This window comes from Amblyomma mixtum, chromosome 5 (assembly GCF_055824585.1).
Source record: "Amblyomma mixtum isolate Tamu chromosome 5, ASM5582458v1, whole genome shotgun sequence".
Classification (NCBI taxonomy): Eukaryota; Metazoa; Arthropoda; class Arachnida; order Ixodida; family Ixodidae; genus Amblyomma; species Amblyomma mixtum.
In genome coordinates this window covers 163,935,691-163,956,233 of record NC_143016.1, presented here as the reverse complement: position 1 = coordinate 163,956,233, position 20,543 = coordinate 163,935,691, and the positions used below count along the sequence as shown (strand labels likewise).

Below are 20,543 nucleotides of genomic sequence, written 5' to 3'. Positions count from 1 at the left end.
CGTGTAATCTGTGTGTACGCGCCAAATAACATGAATGATAGACGCGAGTTTTTTGAAAGCCTTCGCCTATGTTGCAACTGCCAGAGGCTTGTTGTTATGATTGGAGATTTCAACTGTGTGCTTTCAGCGGATGACAAAACAAGTAGCCGATCGTTCAGTGATGCTAGCACAACTGTTCTTGCTGATCTGATAAATGAGTGTGGTCTGGAAGACGTGGCCGAATGCTTGGGGGCTGGACGCACTGTTCAGTTCACACATTTCCAGGCATCTAGTCATGCTCGCTTAGATAGGGCATATGTATCCCTTGACCTTGTACCTTTGTGTCTGGAGTATCAGGTACGCCCAGTGTCATTTAGTGATCACTGTTTGGTCACGTTCACGATCGGTAATAAGGAAAACAATGGAAAGAAATTCAACTGGCAAATGTGGAAACTAAACTCGAAATTATTGGAGGATGACGGCTTCATGACTGATGTAGAAAGACTTGTTGCGAATATGAATCAGGAGAGGGTAACAAAACTTGCAGCGAAGTGGGAGGGTTTTAACCAAGAATTTAAGCTAATGGAAGTGGAACGAGGAAGCGCAGTGGCAAGTGAAAAACGAGCTGAAGAAAATGCATTGCGCGCAAACCTGCAACGCCTAATGCAAGAAGAGTGCAAGAGACCGGGTTTGTTCATCACAGATATTCGAGCGCTCAAACACAATCTTGAGATGTTAGATGCGGAGCGATATCGTGGTGCACTTGTCAGAGCGAGATCTGAACACCTGATAAGGGGAGAAGCGCCTACAAAAAGAGCGTTAAGCACAGAAAAGTGGCACGCTCGTAGAAATCACATTGCAGAAGTGGAATGGAAAGGGCGTGTCACGAGCGACTCGAAGGAAATAGAACAGGCTTTTTTTTAATATTATGCAGAGCTGTTCTCTCGAAGTACAGTTGACGTTGAGCGCTTCAAAGCAGAGTATATGCCCTTATTGCCGCGGCTCGATGAGACGACGAAAGAATTGTTGGAACAGCCTATTACGCTGCAAGACGTGAACAGTGCAATCGAAAACCTAAATCCCGGGAAGTCGCCGGGGCCAGACGGGATTAGCGCAGCCTTTTACAAAGCGTGTAAAGGACTTCTGTCACCAGTTCTCCAAGCGGTCTTTAACGAAGCGTATGATCTGAAAACGCTGCCTCCATCCTTTGCTTCATCCCACACAGTTTTAATTCCAAAGACAGATGACATAAATAATTACGTAGTGTCAAATCGTACCGACCAATAAGTCTCACCAATGTTGATTATAAGATTTTGATGAAAGTACTAGCTAAAAGACTACAAACCGTGATAAAAGATATTGTGGGAGACCACCAAACATGTGGAATTAAAAGCAGATCTATTTTCACCAACATTCACGTCGCCCGTAGTATTCTAGAATGTTGCGATGCTGCAGGAGATGGAGTAGCAATGCTCCAGATTTATTTTGAGAAGGCATTCGATAAAGTGCCCCAGGATGTTCTTCTCTGTATACTAGACCATGCTAATGTCGGGAACGTTATTAAAGAGGGAGTGGCCATGGCTTACGAGGCCTGCACAACCTGGCTAATAGTAAACAAGTCCGTGGGGGAGAGAATTGAAGTACAGCGCTCAGTACGCCAGGGCTGGCCCCTCTCTCCCCTCCTATTTTGTTTATTTTTAGAATCGTTTTGTCTGAGCATCATAAATCACGAGCAAATACGAGGTTTCAAACTACAGCAAGCAGTAGTGAAAGTGCTTGCTTATGCAGATGATGTCGCGGTTTTTTGTACTGATTACAACAGCATCACACAAGCTGTAAAAACTGCAGATTTTTGTGCTGCAAGCGGGAGCTCAGTTAACTGGGCAAAGTGCTTGGGTTTCTGGCATGGCGACTGGTCTGTGACCCCCGGTACTTTCGCCAGTATTAGCTTTGTGACGACCCCCGTCAGTTACCTCGGAGCTCCACTTGGATTCTACCGAGACAGTGACCCATACTGGAGAAGTCAATCGACTGAACTTCAGGAGAGAGTGGGAAAATGGAAAGGGTGGAACTGGTCAATATTTTCTAGAGCAACTACTTGCAACTTATTTTTCATCAGCAAAATTTGGTACGTACTGCAAGTACTACACTGCTCGAGAGTCAATGCTCAGAAGTTGCAACGTGTGTTCGCTGTTTATGTGTGGGGGTCCTCTTGGGAGAGGACAAGTAGGACAAACCTGTTTCGGCGAGTCAGTTCAGGAGGCCTTGGGCTTGCTCACATTTTTCTGCGCCAAATCGTCCATCGTTTTATGTTTCTCAGAGAAACAAAGGACCCGTTTCTCCGTACCGTCTGTGAGTTGCGCTTGGGACGAGCTCTACCGAATCTCGTTGTCTCGACTGACTACATACCAGGAGGCATTTATGGCTTCCTAAAGGAAGTTGTTTTGGCTGGCAGATTTTTGACTGTCCGTTTTTCGTTAGAATAGTTGTGTGGTGTCAGTCGGAAAAAGCTGTACAAAAATTTGTGTGATGTGCTTCCTGAGCCATTGTATAGGACGATGTTTTCTTTCCCAAAAGGGAAAAATGTTTTGAAAAGAGTGAAGAGGATGCTGGTGCCGGCTGGGGCTTAGACGTTCTTTTTTAAGCTCCACACCAGTACGCTAACGGTCAAAAAGTGGATGGACCAGAAAGGACTTTTTGTGCCTTGGGGGGGTGCACTGCATCATATGCCGAAAGGACGAAACCATCGAGCATGTGTTTCCGGAGTGCTGGGACGCCATTTTTCTTTGGGATGTTCTCCAGCGGACACTCAAAAAAGAACTCCCCCTGAACCCACATGGCATCCGGTTCCTCCCTGTAGAGAGTGATGATGGCACACCTTTCGATCTTATCATGTTATTTGCCTTGCATAGCATATGGAAAAGCAGATTGTCTGTTGAGAATGGTGACATTGATGCTCGTCCAGCACGACAGTTCTTTAGGGAAAGTATTAGAAGCTATGTAAATGAGCAAAAAGTGCAGAAATGTATACCTGAATGGCTGGAACGCGTGGAAGGGCTGATAAATCTCAGACTTTTAATCGCACAAATTCAGCGGAAGGAGGGCTGAAGAATATTGATTGTGATATGAAAGCTTGTCCTTCCTTTCTGTGATCTTGTTTGGGGTTTGGATGAAAAATTCAGGCAATAAGGAAAGAAAAAGTCGTGGCCGAGTGGTTAAGGCGATGGACTAGAAATCCATTGGGGTCTCCCCGCACAGGTTCGAATCTTGTCGACTGCGGCAAAGGGTCTTTTTTTTTTATTTTGCCCCTTCCTAGATTGTTAAATAGAACATGCTCAATGCGTGCACGCTATCCTGCAGTCGTGGCCGAGTGCGATTCCATTTCCGGCCACCGAGCGTGACGGACGTGTGTGTCATGGGCTCCGTAGGAGCGGCTTCAGCGGCCCAGCAGGGCCGCGGTAACAGGAATATTGCTTCAGACAATGATTACCAAGTTGTTTTGCCTAGTTTGCCAACAGGGCGTTTTGTTTTGAACTCCGTTTTTCTACACTGTGATGTTAGGGCCCGCCCGTATCGGGCAGAAGATTTTCGCGATGCGCTCGCCGAGTTATCGCTCCTGCCGGAAGTGATTGCCCTCGGAGCCTACCGCATGAGCCATGTGTGGGCGGTGACTTTCAAGGACGAAGATGCGGTGAAAAAGATTGTCGGCATGGGTGAGCTGCTGGTGAAAAAGTGCCGCTGTATCGTAATTGATCCTGCCAACCAGGACATTCGCATGAAAGTGCATTGGTTGCTGCACAGCGTGCCCGACGACGACGTACGGTTTGCCTTCGAGCCGTACGGGAAGGTCACAGACGTCGGCCGAGAGCGGTGGCGGGTGCATGGCCTAGCAGATAAGGGCTCAACTACCAGACTGGTCAGCTTGAAGTTGAAGCCGGGCGTAAAGCTGGACGACCTGCCGCACCAGGTGAGCGTCGCCGGAGAGTTGGCCCTCGTGGTCGTGCCAGGCAGGGCTCCGCTCTGCCTTCGGTGCCGTGGCACGGGCCACATTCGTCGCGACTGTCGCATCCCTAAGTGCAGTGCGTGCCGACGCTTTGGTCATGAGAGCAGCCAGTGCGAGCGGACGTATGCCAGCGTAACAGGACTGACAACCACCGACGACGCCTCAAATCTGCTCATGGACGAGGCGGACATGGAGGATGCAGCATCGGTGGCAAGTGCAAGAACGGAGGTAGCCGAAAATACGGTGATTCCACTGCCGCAGCAGGAGCAACCCGGAACCGAAGCGGTTACTGCAGAGCAGCAACAACCGCCTTCGCAGGATTCTTCGACAGCTCCGAGCGCTGAGCTGAAAACCTCAGTTGATTATGAAGCGGCTCCCAGCACCTCAGAACCCGAGGTTATGGAGATCCTTAGCGCTTCAGCCAGCCTGCTGGCGGGGAAACGACCACACGACAAGACCCTTAGCGTTGGGACGAAGGAGGACGGCGGGGGTGGAGACGAGCCACCCACCAAAGCCCCAGGCATGCGGAGGTCTACCTTGAAGCCGCGACCGAACATTCCGGTCGATTCGCGGCAGGCGGGTAAACCGCCCCCGTAAATTTAGTTTGTCTAGCTAAGGTGGGTTGGGAGGGGTTTCCGTAAACGCCATGGCCCTCATCCTGAGCGGTTCGTTTTTCGTGTTCGGGCTTGGAAAGAGGTGCCAAGTTTACTTGGACTGTCCTTTTTTGTTGGTTAGAGTTTTATTTTTTTTTCCTGGCTTTCGACGCGCTTATCGCCACAGTATCATGAGCACAGACCCTTGGGCTATTGTAATGGACACCATTCTACCGTGTATCCATGGCGGTTAATATCGAAAGAGCGCTACGGGTAGCGACGTTAAACGTACGGGGCCTTGGAGCAAGACGGCGACAATGTCAGCTTAGTCGCCTTCTCTTAGATAATGACTTACATATAGTGGGAATCCAAGAGACAAAAATTGAGAGCCAGGAGCTCACCGACCGAATGGTGTCCAATTTTCGTGCTTATTTCGATGTGTGTATTTCTCACGCGATTGGTGGATCACGTGGTTGCGCCATATTCATACGCAACAACTTTGGAATCTGCGTGCAGTCAGTATTTTCATGTGACAGTGGACGCCTCTTAATCGCAGATATCGTCTTTGGCGAATTAGAGTGTCGCGTCATCTGTGTATACGCGCCGAATATTGACATGGAACGGCGGGCATTCTTTGAAAGCCTTGAGGCGTTCCTAAATTGTCAGAAAGTGATAATACTGCTAGGTGATTTTAACTGTGTTTGCAATGTTGATGACCGCGCAAAACATTCGCGTGTTCGTGACAAGAGTGCAGAATTTCTTAATACACTTGTGCACGAATATGACCTTGAAGACATTGGCAGCGTTTTCGCCAGCGGTACTCGTCCGCAGTTTACACACTTCCAGCAAGACAGCCATGCAAGGTTAGACAGATTATATGTCTCTGCCGAATTGATACCCATGTGTAGCGAGTACGAAGTGAAACCCATCGCATACAGCGATCACTACTTGGTAACGGCCGCCTTTGGAAAGACGCAGAGAAAACGAATCTTTAGCTGGGACTTGTGGAAAATGAATGCGCAGCTGTTGGATGACGAAGCTTTTGTCGACGGTGTAACGAAAGCACTGAAAAATTTGACTGCAAGCGAGCCAGAAAGCTACGCCATTCGTTGGGAAGATTTTAAGCAGAAAGTAAAAACAATGGCTATTGAAAGAAGTAGTGTCATTCGACGCAATCAGAAAGAAGCAGAGACAAAGCTTCGCCAGCAACTGCAGTTTTTTGTTAGTATGGAGAATGTCGAACCTGGTCTGTGTGTTAGAGGAATAAAGGAAGTGAAAACTGAACTTGAACGGATAGATTCGGAGAAGTACAAGGCGGCAGTAGTGAGATCAAGGTCCGAGAAGCTGTGGGCGGGAGAAATGCCAACCAAGCGGGCTCTCTCAGATGAAAAAGATACGCATGTCAAAAAGAAATCCGCCAACTAGCTATAGGTGAAAACGTCACGTCTAACAGAAATGAAATTAAGCAAGCGATTGCCGAGCACTTTAAAGAAATTCTAAGCCATCCACGAGACCTTAAAGATTGTTTCCAAAAAGAATTCCTTCCGTTGATGCCAAAGCTTGACGAAGAAGTAAGGACACAGCTAGAACAACCAATCACTCCAAGTGAGATAGAATGCGCAATAAATGAGCTGGCAGTCGGGAAAGCACCTGGACCGGATGGCTTAGGGGCCATTTTCTATAAAACCTTCCGGTCTGAGGTTGCCCAAGGTCTTTATCACGTTGTTAGCGAAGCGTATGACCAGAAAAGACTACCCTTGTCCTTCACAACCTCGCATATCGTGCTAATCCCGAAGAGTGATGATGCTCAGAAACGTTTGTTGCCAGGCTCATATCGCCCAATAACTCTTGCTAACGTCGACTATAAAATATTCACCAAAGTTCTAGCAAAGCGACTGCAAGGCGTTATTAAGAAGTTGGTTGGACCACACCAGACTTGTGGCATTAAAGGCCGCACAATCGCGACGAATGTGCACGTGGCTCGAAGCGTGCTCGAGTGTTGCGATGCGCTGGGCGATCACGTTGCGATGATGCAGCTTGACCTGGCAAAAGCCTTCGACCGTGTCTCACACAAGGCATTGCTCTGCATACTTGAACACACGAATGTGGGCAGTGTGATTACGGAAGGCGTCACGATGGCGTACAAAAAATGTACAACGCGTATTATTGTTAACGGTGAGCTCACTGATAGCTTGTGCGTGCTCTCGTCGGTGAGGCAGGGATGCCCGCTTTCACCACTGCTGTTTGCCGCTTATCTTGAGCCACTCTGTCTGGCGATGGAACATAATGCGCGCACAACAGGTTACAGACTACAGGCTGCCGAAGTCAAAATTCTGGCGTACGCGGATGACATCGCGGTGTTCTGCGCCAGCAAAGATAGCATTAGAGAGGCAACTAATGTCGAAAAGTTTTGTGATGCGACTGGAGCACAGATAAACTGGGATAAAAGTCATGGCTTCTGGCATGGCGATTGGGTAGACACACCAGAAGCCTTTTGTCGGCTCACCTGGTCAATGGTGCCAACGCAGTACCTTGGTGTGCCTCTCGGAAATTATCGCGACCCTGAACCGTACTGGAGGGATCAAGCCTTGATGGCTAAAGAAAAGGCGAACGGGTGGCAAGGCAAGCAACTGTCGATGCTTTCTAGAGCCACTGTCTGCAACCTTTTTTTGATATCAAAAATCTGGTACGCCATGAATGTGTTGTGTGCGGCGAGGATGAGCATTCAAAAAATGCACCGGGTTTTTGCTCTTTTTATTTGGGCCTCGACTTGGGAGCGGTCCAGTCGAACGAATTTGTTTTTGCCTGTAAAGAAAGAAGGTCTTGGCCTGGCTCACTTGTTTCTGCGACAAATTGTGGCACGCTTTGTTTTTTTACGGGATCAGAATATCTTCCTGCGCACAGTTATACAAGTAAGACTGTATAGACTTCTGCCTGGATTCGTAGTCTCGTCTGTTCAAAATATGTGCGGAGGGGTGACTGGATACCTGCATGAAGTTGTTTTATCATATAGGCTGTTGAATGTACGTTTTTCCCAGCAGTACCTGTCAACCGTTACAAAGAAAAAACTCTACAGAGACCTTGTAGATGTCATGCTCCCTGTACCTTTGTACCGTTCTCCACATCGCGGTGGCCCAGGACAGGACGTCCTGAAAAGAGTGAAGAAAATGCCTATACTACCCTCCGCCAAATCGTTCTTTTTCAAGTTACATACAAACACCCTCCCAGTTAAGACCTGGCTTCACGATAAAGGAGACTTCATTCCCTGGAACACTGACTGCTTTTTATTCAAGAAACCCGAAACAATAGAACACGTATTTCTAGACTGCTGGGACCCGATCTTTCATTGGGATGTACTCCAAAGAACTTTACAAAAACAGTTACCTCTGGATCCGTACGGCATACGTTTCTTGCCTGTGAATCCCTCAGAGGAAATACCTTATGACCTCATTATGGTCCTGGGCCTCCACGCGGTGTGGAAAACACGAATGCAGTTTGAACACGCGGACTTGGTTGTTCGCCCGGTTCGCGAACATTTCATTGAGAGCGTTGTGCTCTTAAGAAATGTGTACAACGCACTGCCTGATCCACCACAATGGATAACTGCACTAGATGGATTAATGTCGCTCAAAAAATTTTAAAGTCGTGTCGGCCGAAGTGTGGCCGCCATGTTTTATTTCTTGTAACCTCTTGATTTGTACGTCAAAATCGGCAATAATAAAAGAAAAGCAGTCGTGGCCGAGTGGTTAAGGCGATGGACTAGAAATCCATTGGGGTCTCCCCGCACAGGTTCGAATCCTGTCGACTGCGGCAAAGGGTCTTTTTATTTATTTTGCCCCTTCCTAGATTGTTAAATAGAACATGCTCAATGCGTGCACGCTATCCAGCAGTCGTGGCCGAGTGGTTAAGGCGATGGACTAGAAATCCATTGGGGTCTCCCCGCACAGGTTCGAATCCTGTCGACTGCGGCAAAGGGTCTTTTTATTTATTTTGCCCCTTCATAGATTGTTAAATAGAACATGCTCAATGCGTGCACGCTATCCAGCAGTCGTGGCCGAGTGGTTAAGGCGATGGACTAGAAATCCATTGGGGTCTCCCCGCACAGGTTCGAATCCTGTCGACTGCGCTGAAGAATCTTTTTATTTATTTTGCCCCTTCGTGCACTGCCAGAGAGGGGTTGCGCAGTGAGTGCGCCATAGGCGGCAGTCGTGGCCGAGTGATTCTACTTCCGGCTACCGTTCGGTGCGGACGCTGATGAGCTCCGGCGGAGCGGCGATAGCGGTCCTGGCTGGCCGTGGAAACAGGATCACCGATAGCGATGACGGCGATTATCAGCTTATACTGCCCCAACTGCCAACAGGAAGCATCGTTCTGAACACCCTGTTTTTGCATGGCGACGTGCGAGCGCGACCCTAGAGGGTTGAAGATTTAAGAGACGCTCTCCTTCCGACTGGCTTGCTGCCGGACGTGGTGGCCCTGGGAGCCTACCAGGTAAATCACGAGTGGGCAGTCACCCTTAATGGCGCGGAGGCTACAAAGCGGCTGCTGGGCTTTAAGGAAATAAACGTGAAAAAGCGTCGCTGCGTCATCATCGACCCACAGGACCAGCAGGTGAGGCTTAGGCTTCACTGGCTGTTGCACTGTGTGGCTGACGAAGACGTGAGGACCGCATTAGTGGCGTTTGGGACCGTCATGGACGTTAGTAGAGAGCCGTGGCGTGTGAAAGGTGTGAGCGACAAGGGTTCCACGACGAGGACCGTCGTTCTGAAGCTAAAGAGGGGCATGGCAGTTGAAGACTTGCCGCGTCAAATACAGGTTGGAGGAGAGTTAGCCTTAGTCGTCGCACCCGGTCGTCCGATGCAGTGCTTGCGCTGTCACGTCACTGGCCACGTTAGGAGAGAGTGCAAGGTGCCGCGCTGCTCGAGCTGCAGGCGTTTCGGACACGAGGACTCCCAGTGCATCCGCACGTATGCCTCTCAATGGGACAGAGTGCAAGGGGAGAAGCCGAGCACTTAATGGACGCGACCGCAGCAGAGGACGCGGCGAAAGGAACGGGTGAGCCCGTGCCTATTGCAGTGGCAGAACTATCAGCCCTCGCTGGTGCACCTCAGGACACAAGTGCAGACCGTTCCAGTCAGCCGGTGGCTGGCCCACCACCGGTGCAGCAGGACTTTGATAAAAGCGGAGCAAGTCGTCGAGCTCAACTGCCTCTATCGTCCAAGGGACAGGAGCACCACTCAATGGCGCGTCCGTTACAACGGGTACCGGTACGGCAACGAAACGCCCCCACGAAGTCTCCGGATACCACGACGACAAGGTGCTTGCAAGCAGCGTTGACGAGCCGCCAGTGAAAGCGGCGCAAGGACGGCGGGCTATCATCAAGCCGCGACCAAACGTCAACGTGGACAGGAAGCCTGCCGACAAGCCTCCCCCGTCGAAAAGCGACAGCAGCCAACCGGACGGCCCCGGAGGCGTCTAGCGGTAGGCTAGATGCTAAAGGTAAGCACCATGCTCCGGGCCTCCCTCCTACTGCAAACCTAAATGGCTCCTGAACCGTCTCTATGTGTAGCTACTTTAAATGTCAGAGGATTAGCACACAAACGAAAACAAAGTCAATTGTGTCGGCTAGTAACAGAAAACGACATTGACATTCTAGCTGTTCAGGAGACAAAAGGCGAGGGAGAGGGGGAGACTGCGAGCATGGTGCTGCGTTTCACAGCGAGGTACTACGCCGTCGTTAGCCACGCTGTTGGGTTGTCAGCAGGATGTGTACTCTTTGTGAAAAAGTTGCCCGGTCTTACTGTTTAAAGCATCATGTCATGCCCATCTGGGAGATTAATAGTGTGTGACTTCCTTCTGTGTGAAGCGGAATATCGGGTGATTTGTGTGTATGTGCCTAATACAGTGGAGGAAAGATATAATTTTTTTGCCTATGTCAGGCAGTACCTGATGCCTGAAAAACGCCTCATTATTTTCTGGGACTTTAACTGCGTGCTTAGGTCTGCAGACAAAACCAGCTGCACAGCTTTTCGAGACAGGAGTACAGATTTGTTAGCTGAGGTCATTGCCGAAGCGGAATTAACAGATGTAGCTGAATGCCTGCAGAGCGCACGCGCTGTAAAGTACACTCATTTCCAGGGTGCTAGCCACTCACGCCTGGATCGCACCTACGTCTCTCTGGATGTGATCCCGAGGTGATGTAGTTACGACGTTGTACCGATGTGTTTTACTGATCACTGCCTGGTTAAATGCGCAATAGGAACAAAGAAACAATTGAAACACTTTGTATGGGACATGCGGGAAATGAACTCTAAGCTACTTGGCAACGAACAATTCGTAGCAAAAGCATTAGAAAAAATTAACAGACTAAAACCCAACAGTAGCCTGAATCTCGGTCAGCAGTGGGAACTATGCAAGCAGAAGATTAAAGTGCCAGTGCGATTTGCTTCCACGAAAAAATGAAGGAAACCGAGCTGCGAACAACATTGCAGAAACTCATAGCAGAGGAGTGCATAACGCCCAGTATTTTCAAAGATGACGTCAGGAATCTAAAGCAGAAACTGCAGTTGATCGAGGAAGAGCGTTATCGGGATGCGCTGGTGCGTGCGAGAACAAATTCACTGAAAGCAGGCGAGGTGCCTACGAATCGGGCTTTTGAATTTGAAAAGACAAACGCCCGACGAAGCCACATAGCAGAGATAGAGCGAAATGGCGTCGTGGTGAATGATAATGAGGGCATTAGGCGTGAGTTCTCTGAGCATTATCAGGCGCTATTTGCGTTCCATCCTGCCGACTTGAACGGGGTTGAACGGGTAACCACGGCGCGGCGTGGTTACCCTGGGACCGCGCCGAAGAGCCGAGCTGGTCTCCGGTTTTCTCTCCGGTGGGTGTGACATCACCACAGCGAGCGCCTCCTCGCGGCTGCGGCGCGCAGCAGGTGCGCGGCGCGCCGTGGTTACCCTGGGACCGCGCCGACGAGCCGAGCGCTGGTCTCCAGTTTTTCCTCTGCTCGGTGTGACGTCACTACAGGGGTCGTCTAAAGGTCAAACGTGGTTACCGCCGGGACCACGCTGACGGCTCAAAACTCAGCGTAGTATTGCTTTCGCAATCAAAAGTTGCGTAAAGAAATCAGGATCTGGCAACCTATCAAAAAAATTCTGGGGGCACTTCGACTGTTTAAAGTACGTAGAGGCGAAAGCGTATTCCGCACCACTTTGACTGCATCATCATCATCAAAACGTTTATTTCCACCGAAATGAGACTCCTTTTTGGACCCCCCGGCACGCAGGCCTAAGGGAGCCCTACTTAGGAGCCTCGCAAACTAAGGTCTGGTGAAGACACATTGTCTCTTCACGGCCTCAGCCGCCAGGCGGATGGCTTGTTGCTGCTTAGCGGGGTCCTCGCTCCGCAGCAAGGTCTCCCAGGCTTCTCTATCTTCTATCTTTTGCTCGGCGCCCGGGCTTCCAGCACATTCCCATATGACATGGTCGAGAGTGCCCCTCTCCCCGCACGTTATACAATATTGGTCTTTCTCCTCTTTGGAGATTGTTATGTATACCCAGAAGGGGCTTATATGATTCCCCCCCTTGCAATCTTCTCCACGCAATTGCCTCCTCTTTTGCGAGGGAACGGTCGGGCGGCGGATAGACCCTCCTGCTCAGCTTATAATGTTCCGTGATCTCGTGGTATGAAATTAGGCTATCTTTCATGTCTATGCGGGAGGGCTGCTCTGCGGCCGCCCGGTGATAGAGAGCTCGGGCAAGCTCGTGTGCAGCCTCATTTCGTGCAATAGACTCATGCGCTGGGATCCATATTATCTCTATGTTACGTTCTATCGGCCTCGTCTCGAGGACGTGTTTGGCCTCTTCCGAGATTCTTCCTTTCGCGAAGTTTCTTACTGCAGTTTTGCTGTCACTTAAAATCGTCGTGGCCTTGGTACCGACGCAAGCGAGCGCTATCGCCAACTCTTCCGCCGCATTGGCATCTCTCGTGCGGCTCGAAGCCGCTACCGTTGGTACTCCTGCCCCGTCGACCACAGCGGATACAGCCGCCCCGTGCTGTCCGCACGCCGCGTCTACGTACGCCACCTGGTCTGCCGGTCGCTCCTTCATCTTCCTCTCGTAGGCCTTAGCCCTATGTTCTCGCCTTTCCTTGTTATACACGGGGTGCATGTTCCGCGGCATAGGTGGGACGCATATCTTGGCTCTGATTCCTGCCGGGATGTTTACCATCTTGTGCGTGCTACTTTCTGGCCGGATTCCTACCCATTCGAGTATTGTCCTGCCCGTTTCAGACTGGCCGAGCCGTTCTAACTGGGATATCCTCACCCCCTCTGCCAGCTCAACCCATCTGTTGTGTACCCCCATTTTTTCAAGCCGCTCCGTCGACGTAGATATCGGAAGTCCCAGAGCTCGCTTGGCGCATTTCCTCAATATTCTATCTACCTTCCCTATTTCTGCCTTGTTCATGTTTAGGTACGGCGTCGCGTAGCAGATCCGACTTATTACGTAAGCCTGCGACATTCTCAGGAGATTCCTTTCTTTTAGTCCTCGCCCTTTTACCGCTACCCTCCTGAATATGCCTACCACTTGGTCTGCATATGTGGCTAATTTCTTTATGGTATTGGTGTTGTTGCCTTTCTTGTTGATAAACATGCCTAGGATCCTCATTTCCTCGACCCTGGGCACCTCCAGGCCTCCCACCACCACTTTAATTTCTACGTCTCTCTTGTTCCTGCTGTCGCTATTGTACACGAAGAGCTCCGACTTCTGCGGTGAGCACGCCAGGCCTCTTTCGGCCGCGTACTTCACCACTACGTCTGCTGCCCTTTGAAGACTCCACTCAATTTCCGCGTCGCTTCCGTTATTCATCCACATGTTTATGTCGTCCGCGTACATGCTGAATTTTAGATCAGGGATCTTGTTCAGCATGGCCGGGAGACCTCTCATCGCTATGTTGAATAAGAAGGGGGACAGTACGGCGCCTTGCGGGGTACCTTTGCTGCCCAGCCTTATGCCGGGGGACTCTGCGTCGTGGAATTTAATCACCGCCTTCCTCCCTTGGAGAAAGTCCTTGATGTAGTCGTATGTTCTCTTGCCCACGTTTACCTCCTCCAGACCTCTGAGCACCGCCTCGTGTCGGACGTTGTCGAAGGCCTTCGTGAGGTCAAGACCTAGGATCACCTTGGCATCTAATCCTTTCTTGTATACAATGTCATGTTTGAATCTGAGCATTACATCCTGCGTGCTGAGCTTAGGTCTAAAGCCCACCATCTCGTGCGGCCATAGGTTTCCATCTTCCATGTATCTCGTTAACCTCGCTTGCACTACGTGCTCCATGAGTTTCCCCACGCAAGACGTTAGCGAGATCGGTCTTAGGTTTTCCAATTTTGGTTCTTTTCCCGGCTTGGGGATGAGAACAACCTCTGCCTGCGTCCATTCCTCTGGCAATTTACCTTCCGTCCATACTTTGTTCATGTACCGCGCAATTGCATCTATCGAGTCGTTGTCTAGATTCCTGAGCATGACATTGGATATTTTATCCGGGCCAGGGGCCGAGCGATTTTTTAGCTCAGCGATAGCTGCTCTGATCTCCGCTACCGTAATGTCCGCGTCTAGATCTTCATTTTCCGCTCCTCCATATTCTGCCTGTCGTACTTCTGTCGCGTCCCCTATGTAAATGTCCCTAAGCCTGTCCATCAGCTGTTTGTCCGTCCCCTGGAAAGCGTGTCTCGCTTTCACTTGGTTAGCGCTCGCTGCCTGTTTAGATTTTCCCGGGTCGAGGAGATGCCGCAATATATTCCACGTCTCTGCTAGGCTCATGCCCCTTTCCATTTCGTCGCACCTGGCGTACCAATTTTGCTCGTTTAGTTTAATAGCATACGTTTCCATTTCCTTGGTGTGTCTGGCTAACGAACGCCTTAAATTTCGGTTCCATTTTTGAGACTTGAGTCTCTTCTCGAGCCTTTCCTTCTCCTTCCACATGCTCATTAGTTTGCTATCCATTATCTCCGGTGCATCTTCCCCTTCAGCTACTGCTTCCGCGTGCCTGGCATCTTCCCTCAGCTGTTTTGTCCAGTCTCCTATGTCTCCAATTTCCTTAGCTTTGTGGCTTCTGCGAATCTCCCGGAATTTGTCCCATTCCACTATTCTCGCCTGTTTGAGTTTCCGTAGCTTGATTCCTTCTCCCAGCTTCGTAGCTACGATGAAGTGGTCACTACCCAGATTTTCTCTGGTGTTTGCCCATTCTACCCTGCCTGCATTTTTACTGAAGGTCAGGTCCGGCGCGGTGTCTCTACTTACACTGCTACCTATTCTAGTGGGCGCACATGGGTCGGTATGCAAGGTAAGTCCGAGATTTTGGGACTCCTCAAGGAGATGTCTGCCCTTCGGATCTTGCCTCGCGTACCCCCAATCCTGGTGTGCCGCGTTAAAGTCCCCCACGATCACCAACGGGCTCTGGCCGGCCAGTTTGATGGCTTTTCTAAATATCGTTCCGAATTTCATTTTCTTCTGCTTCGGGTTGCTGTAGATGTTAAGCAGAAATATGCTTTTTGCTCTCTTGCGTCCCGTAATCATTTCTAGCATTACCGCTACTATGTCCCCCGTACTCACTTCGTGCTCTAGGGTTGCTATATTCCTTTTACAAAGCGTGGCCACCCTGCATTTTTCACCCCTATCGCTATAGAAACTTTGGTATCCGGCCAGTTTTACCTGATTTCCCCGTTTCTTGCAGCGCTATAGCAATTGGTTTGTCTTCTACATGTTGCACGTGGTGCTGTAATAGCGCTCGCTTCCGTCGGTACCCTCGGCAATTCCATTGCCAAATGGTGGCGTTCTCTTTGTTACTTTGATTCCTGTCCATTGTTGGAAAAAACTACACTCTCCGTATTCGCCACCCTCTCAGTGAGGCCGTTTAATGCCGCTAGGATCTTGTCCATTGAACCCTTAATGTCCCCTAGAGCGTTTAACCTTACATTCACTTCCTGCATCTGCGTTTCCAGCCTATCAATGTTGCTTCCAAATTTACTCGTTAGCTTCCTCTCCAGCGTCACAAGGGGGTCGGTCTCGGGCGCCTTTCGCTTTATCGAAGTGGGTCTAAGCACCTCCGTATCCATTTTCTCGTCTGCTTCTTCTATCTCCGGTTTCGCCTCCGGCAATTTTCGCGCTGTCGCTTGCGTGGGAGGCGCCACCGACCTCGGCTTATTGTTTACTAATTCTGCTATCATTTTCCTCAGCTCCGCAATTTCCGTTCCTTGCCTCTTTAATTCTGCCTCTTGTTTCCCTATCTTCGCCTTCAACTGTGCATTTTCCTTCCTCAGCGCTACTGTTTCTGGGTTAGCCTGGGTGACCTTGCTCGCGAAGCTTACCGTTTCCTCGGGCCCCGTCTTGGGTAGTCTCGGGTCCTCCCTGGACGGCAGGCTCGGGAACTCCTTCTTGTCCGTGAGTCTCGCCCCGGGCTCGGATCTCGAGGGCGTCCCGGATCTGGACCTTCCCTTGGGCCCGTCCTTGGCCTGCGCTGCTCCGTCTTTCCCATCTTCTCGTCTAGTTGCGTCTTTCGTCGCCACGACCGGCTTCCTATACATCTTCCTACACTTGCTGTCGCCCAGCATGTGGGCTCCCCCGCACAGCTGACATACGGGGATGCCTCTGTGGCACTGGTGACGTCACCACTGGATGAAGTCACACATAATGAATGACTAATTACTAAGCAACGAGAAATTACTATTTAATGGCTAATTACTGATTAAAGACTAAGTACTAATTAACTGCTAATTAATGACGCTTAAGCTTCGCATTCAGGAGTGGAACGCGACAGCGTGATGTAGCGCTGCCAGGCAATCCACGGAACGCCACCACCCGTTCGGCGCGATGCCTTGCCCTTTGAGCGCAACGCTTTTTGAGGAAAGGAAATGGCGCAGTAATTCTCTCTCATCTCGGTGGACACCTGAACTGCACCGTACAGGAAGAGAGGAACAAGGGAGTGAAAGAAGAAAGAAAATGAAGAGCCGCAATGAAGAAAATGAAAATTGTATTTGAGGAAAGGAAATTACGCAGTAACTGTCTCACATATCTCAGTGGACACCCGTCATAACCTTGACACCTCTGCTGACAAGCTACTGGTTGGAAGGATGGAAACAACTTTATTACAAACAAAAAAAATCTTCCAGGGTGGTCCCCTACTGGTCCAGGAGTCCACGGGCTTTCGCTTCACGTAAAGCCCGATCCACTAGCCATTTCTGGCCGGCGGGCTGAGCGGTCCGTAAAGCAGCCTCCCAGGAAGAGTGAGTGAGATTGGGGATGGGGTACTGCCTTTGGGGAAGGACATTCCCAAATGTAGTGGAAAAGTGTGGATCTGGGCACGCCACAGGTGGTACAATCAGGAGGAAAGGTGGGGTGAAAGCATGAGAGACGGTGGGGGGAAATAAAACAGCCTGTCTGCAATTGTCACCATGTGGCGCTGGATAAGGGCGACAAGGTACTGTGGGGTGGTGGCAGTGTCATGCGGCTGAGTTTGTAAAATGTGGTGATTTGTTGATATGTAGAGAGGACTGATGGGGCCTCTTGCGCAGGGTTGGGTGCCTGATTATCAGGGTCGGGAGGAGAGTTCTCGGGCCAGCGCATGAACGCGCTCATTACCGGGATCGAGGCATGTCCAGGGACCCACGACAAAGTAACCGTTCGGTCGAGAGAGGTGGCCGTGGTAAGAATACGGTGTCTTGCCGGCGTCGCCACGCCCTTTAGGTAGTGGCGATACGCGGCCTGGGAATCTGTGCAAATTTCGGTTACGTTTTTTTCAATGGTGGAGTGGGCCAGAGCAAGTGCGATGGCGGCTCCTTCCGCCTCTGCAGGCGAATGGATAGTGGCGGCGGCCCCCACTGTGCAGTCTTCATAGGCGGCGACAGCCGTGAAATATCCTGCTTGAGAATTTTGTGCCTCGTCGATATAAAGGATATCGGAGCGGTTGCTGTATGTTTTCGTGTAATAGCTCGCTCGTGCCTGCCGCCTACCCCGATGGAGACTAGCACTCATATTGCGTGGTAGGGGCTTGCGATATATGTGATCCTGCGTGCGCAGAGAAATCATGTAAGGTGTAGGACTTGTTGAGGTGGGAATTGGTGGACTGAGACGTAGCTGTCGCAGTAGCCATTGTCCTGTTTCCGCGCGGCTCAGGCGTACTAATTGGTTGGTGCGTTGAGCCGCTATTAATTCGATCACTGTATTGTGGGTAGCAGTGGCCAGGAGACGTTTCGTGCTAACCGTCCGTGGAAGACGTAGGGCGGAGGTGACAGCCGTGCGTATTAGGATGTGTGCCTGTTGTCTTTGCCTCTGAGTGAGTATACGGTATGGAATGTGGTAAGAAATGCGGCTATTGATTACTGCATTTGTCATATTGAGGGTCTCGCGTTCAGACAGCCCATGATTGCGTGCTGCCACCCGCCTGATAAGTGCAGCGACCTGTTTGGTCTGTCTTTGCAAGAGCTGAAGGGTGGCGGTTGCATCGCTGACAACTTTCTGTCGACAACGAAGGGGCATTAAATGCTTTCGCCTTAACCCTTTCACTGCCAGGTTTTTTTACTCACATCTGCACACACCCTGCCGGGTTTTTTCGCATGTTAGTTTCCTGGAAATTTTTTTGCTAGTAAGGCACTAAAATGCTCTGCAGGACATGCAGACATGTTTATTCAGGATAATCTTATAGATATTAGTTGTAATGAATCAAATCTTCCAGCACCAATCGTGCCTGTCGTATTTCCTCTTCTTACGCGGATTTTTCGGTGGCAGGGGGACTTCATCGCTGTCATCACTCGACAAGGCACTTAGGTGGGCTCCTTCCTCGTTCTCATTATCATTGGACACCGAATTCACAAGTAAATTTGAATTTCTTCGTCCGTCAAAGCGCGGACGAGTGTGGCACACAGCCTCAAGGCTGCTGTGCAAAAACCGAAACGAAGTGACTCGGATGTGGAAACATGCGCGCCATCTGTTGTTTAAAATTTACCCTACAAAATCTATGAATTTATGGAGTCTCTCCATAGATGGCGGTACAAGTTTGCATAGTTTTTTTTTTTACACGAGTATTATCGGGAGCGGCAGGGGGCACGGTGGAAGAATATGCTAGGTTAGAGTACACTCTAGCTAGGTGTCTGAACGACAGCGCCTTTCCAGCAGGCGATGTTGACGACCGCCGGCTCGTGTTTTCTGGGAGCGTCGTGAGATGGCGCTAGCAGATTAGGGGGTCAGCGGGCGTGTGGGCGGCGTGTGTGCCGGCCACTGCATTTGGAGGAGAGGTAGTGATCGCTGCGCTTGTTTTTGTGCCACGTGTCTTTTTTTGCCCATTATATTTTCCGTCATACACCCCCGTGTATCGTGTGATAGGTAAAAGCTGTTTCGTTCCTCCCTGTTGATGACAAGCGTAGCATATTTGTCTTTTCGGATGCTCTGCATCTTATGAAGTGTGTGCGCAACCGTCTGCATTCCCAAAAGGTTCTACACTTTTCTAGTGGCCGTGTCCGATGGGCACACTAAGATAAGCTTTTGGTTCACGACCAAAAGCAGCCTGGACACTTGCGTATTTGCCACAAGCTCACATATGCCCATATTAATCCGTCGAACACGCGGAGAAGATGCGCGTAAAACTAGCTACGCAGCTGTTCAGTCGAAGTGTGGCCAGCGGGCTGGAGTTTTACTCGCAAAGGAAAACAGTGGGACTGGAGAATGTTAAAGACACGGTAAAATTCACCTTGCAATTTAACGACCTGTTTGAGGCACTCAATCGCAATCATCCCAAAGAAGGCATCAGTGCAGGCAGTTCTCGTCTCCTTCTTGTACTGGCTCAACAAGTGGGAGGGGGAAGTGGTGGCCGGAAGGATATCTCGCGATCATTTTCTGACAGAGCAGACTGTAGCAGGCTTGCGTGTCAAATATCTTGTCAGCTTCAGGGCTGACAAGATATTTGCTCAAACAGTGTGGCTTAAAGTACGTACTGACTGGAAAATTTAACCTGGATGTATTATAGCGTTTTTTTGGGACAATCCGCCAAGCAGGCGATCAGAATGGCCATCCCTCCTTACCCACATTTCTTCAGCTATACAACATGCTTTCAGTGTATAGCCTGATCAAACCACCCAAGCTTGGGAACTGCGAGGTAGAGCAAGCTCGGGAAACACATATGCTTACGTTGGCTGATCTAAAGCTTGAGCTCCAAATGGACGGAAAACAAGAGACTCGTCTTCAGCAGCTAAAATGCAAACTGGATGGATTGGTTGCCGCGGAAGTTGAGTGTGATGAAGCGTTTGGTGAGGTATGTGCAGAACCACAGGCCGCTGACTGCATTGTGTATTACCTGGCTGGGTTTATGTGCAGAAAAATGTTGAAGGGCTCAACCAGCCCCGCATGCCGACAAAGCCAATTGTTGAAGAAACTGAGGTCCATGCTCAGCCTGGAAGCACACTTGTGCAATGTAAGACAAGAGGTGGGCTCCTGCACCCAAGTCTCAGGATTTTTTCATTGCTGCAGATCGCTGAAAAAGAATTTCAGCAAAATGCCACACACATGAATGCGTATGAGGTAACAATTGAAGCTATGCCAGCAAAGCATACATTCTCGTTCCCATGTGAGGAGCATAAAGAAGATATGATGGCAAATTTGTTGCACTATTGCATTGCTATGCGAGTGACGCAGGTCTGCAAACAGACAAAAATGACTCGAAAGCGAAAATGCAAACATCTTAGGAAGCCTTCAAAGCTTGTCTAGAATGCCAAACATCTTGAAAAGCACTGCAGTCCTGAATTTAGGTTTGGTTTGGTTTATTGGAGTTTAACGTCCCAAAGCAATTCAGGCTATGAGAGACGCCGTAGTGAAGGGCTCCGGAAACTTGGACCACCTGGGGTTCTTTAACGTGCACTGACATCGCTCAGCACACGGGCCTCTAGAATTTCGCCTTCATCGAATTTCGGCCGCCGATGT

At 50.0% G+C, this 20,543-nt stretch overlaps 1 protein-coding gene, 4 non-coding genes and 1 pseudogene across 5 annotated transcripts; 5 read left to right on the top strand and 1 right to left on the bottom strand.

The window, feature by feature from the left end:
* Positions 1-3,176: 3,176 nt before the first annotated feature.
* TRNAS-AGA (transfer RNA serine (anticodon AGA)) lies at positions 3,177-3,258 on the top strand. Its single transcript has one exon. It is a non-coding gene; the product is annotated as a tRNA-Ser (tRNA).
* A 136-nt stretch (positions 3,259-3,394) lies between these two features.
* Positions 3,395-4,579, top strand: LOC149344372 (uncharacterized). The gene has a single exon (XM_089542616.1). The coding sequence runs from the start codon at positions 3,395-3,397 to the stop codon at positions 4,577-4,579; it is 1,185 nt and encodes a 394-aa protein (XP_089398742.1).
* A 3,724-nt stretch (positions 4,580-8,303) lies between these two features.
* Positions 8,304-8,385, top strand: TRNAS-AGA (transfer RNA serine (anticodon AGA)). Its single transcript has one exon. It is a non-coding gene; the product is annotated as a tRNA-Ser (tRNA).
* Positions 8,386-8,461: 76 nt separating this feature from the next.
* Positions 8,462-8,543, top strand: TRNAS-AGA (transfer RNA serine (anticodon AGA)). Its single transcript has one exon. It is a non-coding gene; the product is annotated as a tRNA-Ser (tRNA).
* A 76-nt stretch (positions 8,544-8,619) lies between these two features.
* Positions 8,620-8,701, top strand: TRNAS-AGA (transfer RNA serine (anticodon AGA)). The gene has a single exon. It is a non-coding gene; the product is annotated as a tRNA-Ser (tRNA).
* A 3,099-nt stretch (positions 8,702-11,800) lies between these two features.
* On the bottom strand, positions 11,801-13,841 carry LOC149344368 (uncharacterized; annotated as a pseudogene).
* Positions 13,842-20,543: the final 6,702 nt, after the last annotated feature.

Bases quoted from the DNA above. Each gene is read 5' to 3' on its own strand.
- LOC149344372 (XM_089542616.1), top strand. From the start codon at position 3,395: ATGGGCTCCGTAGGAGCGGCTTCAGCGGCCCAGCAGGGCCGCGGTAAC.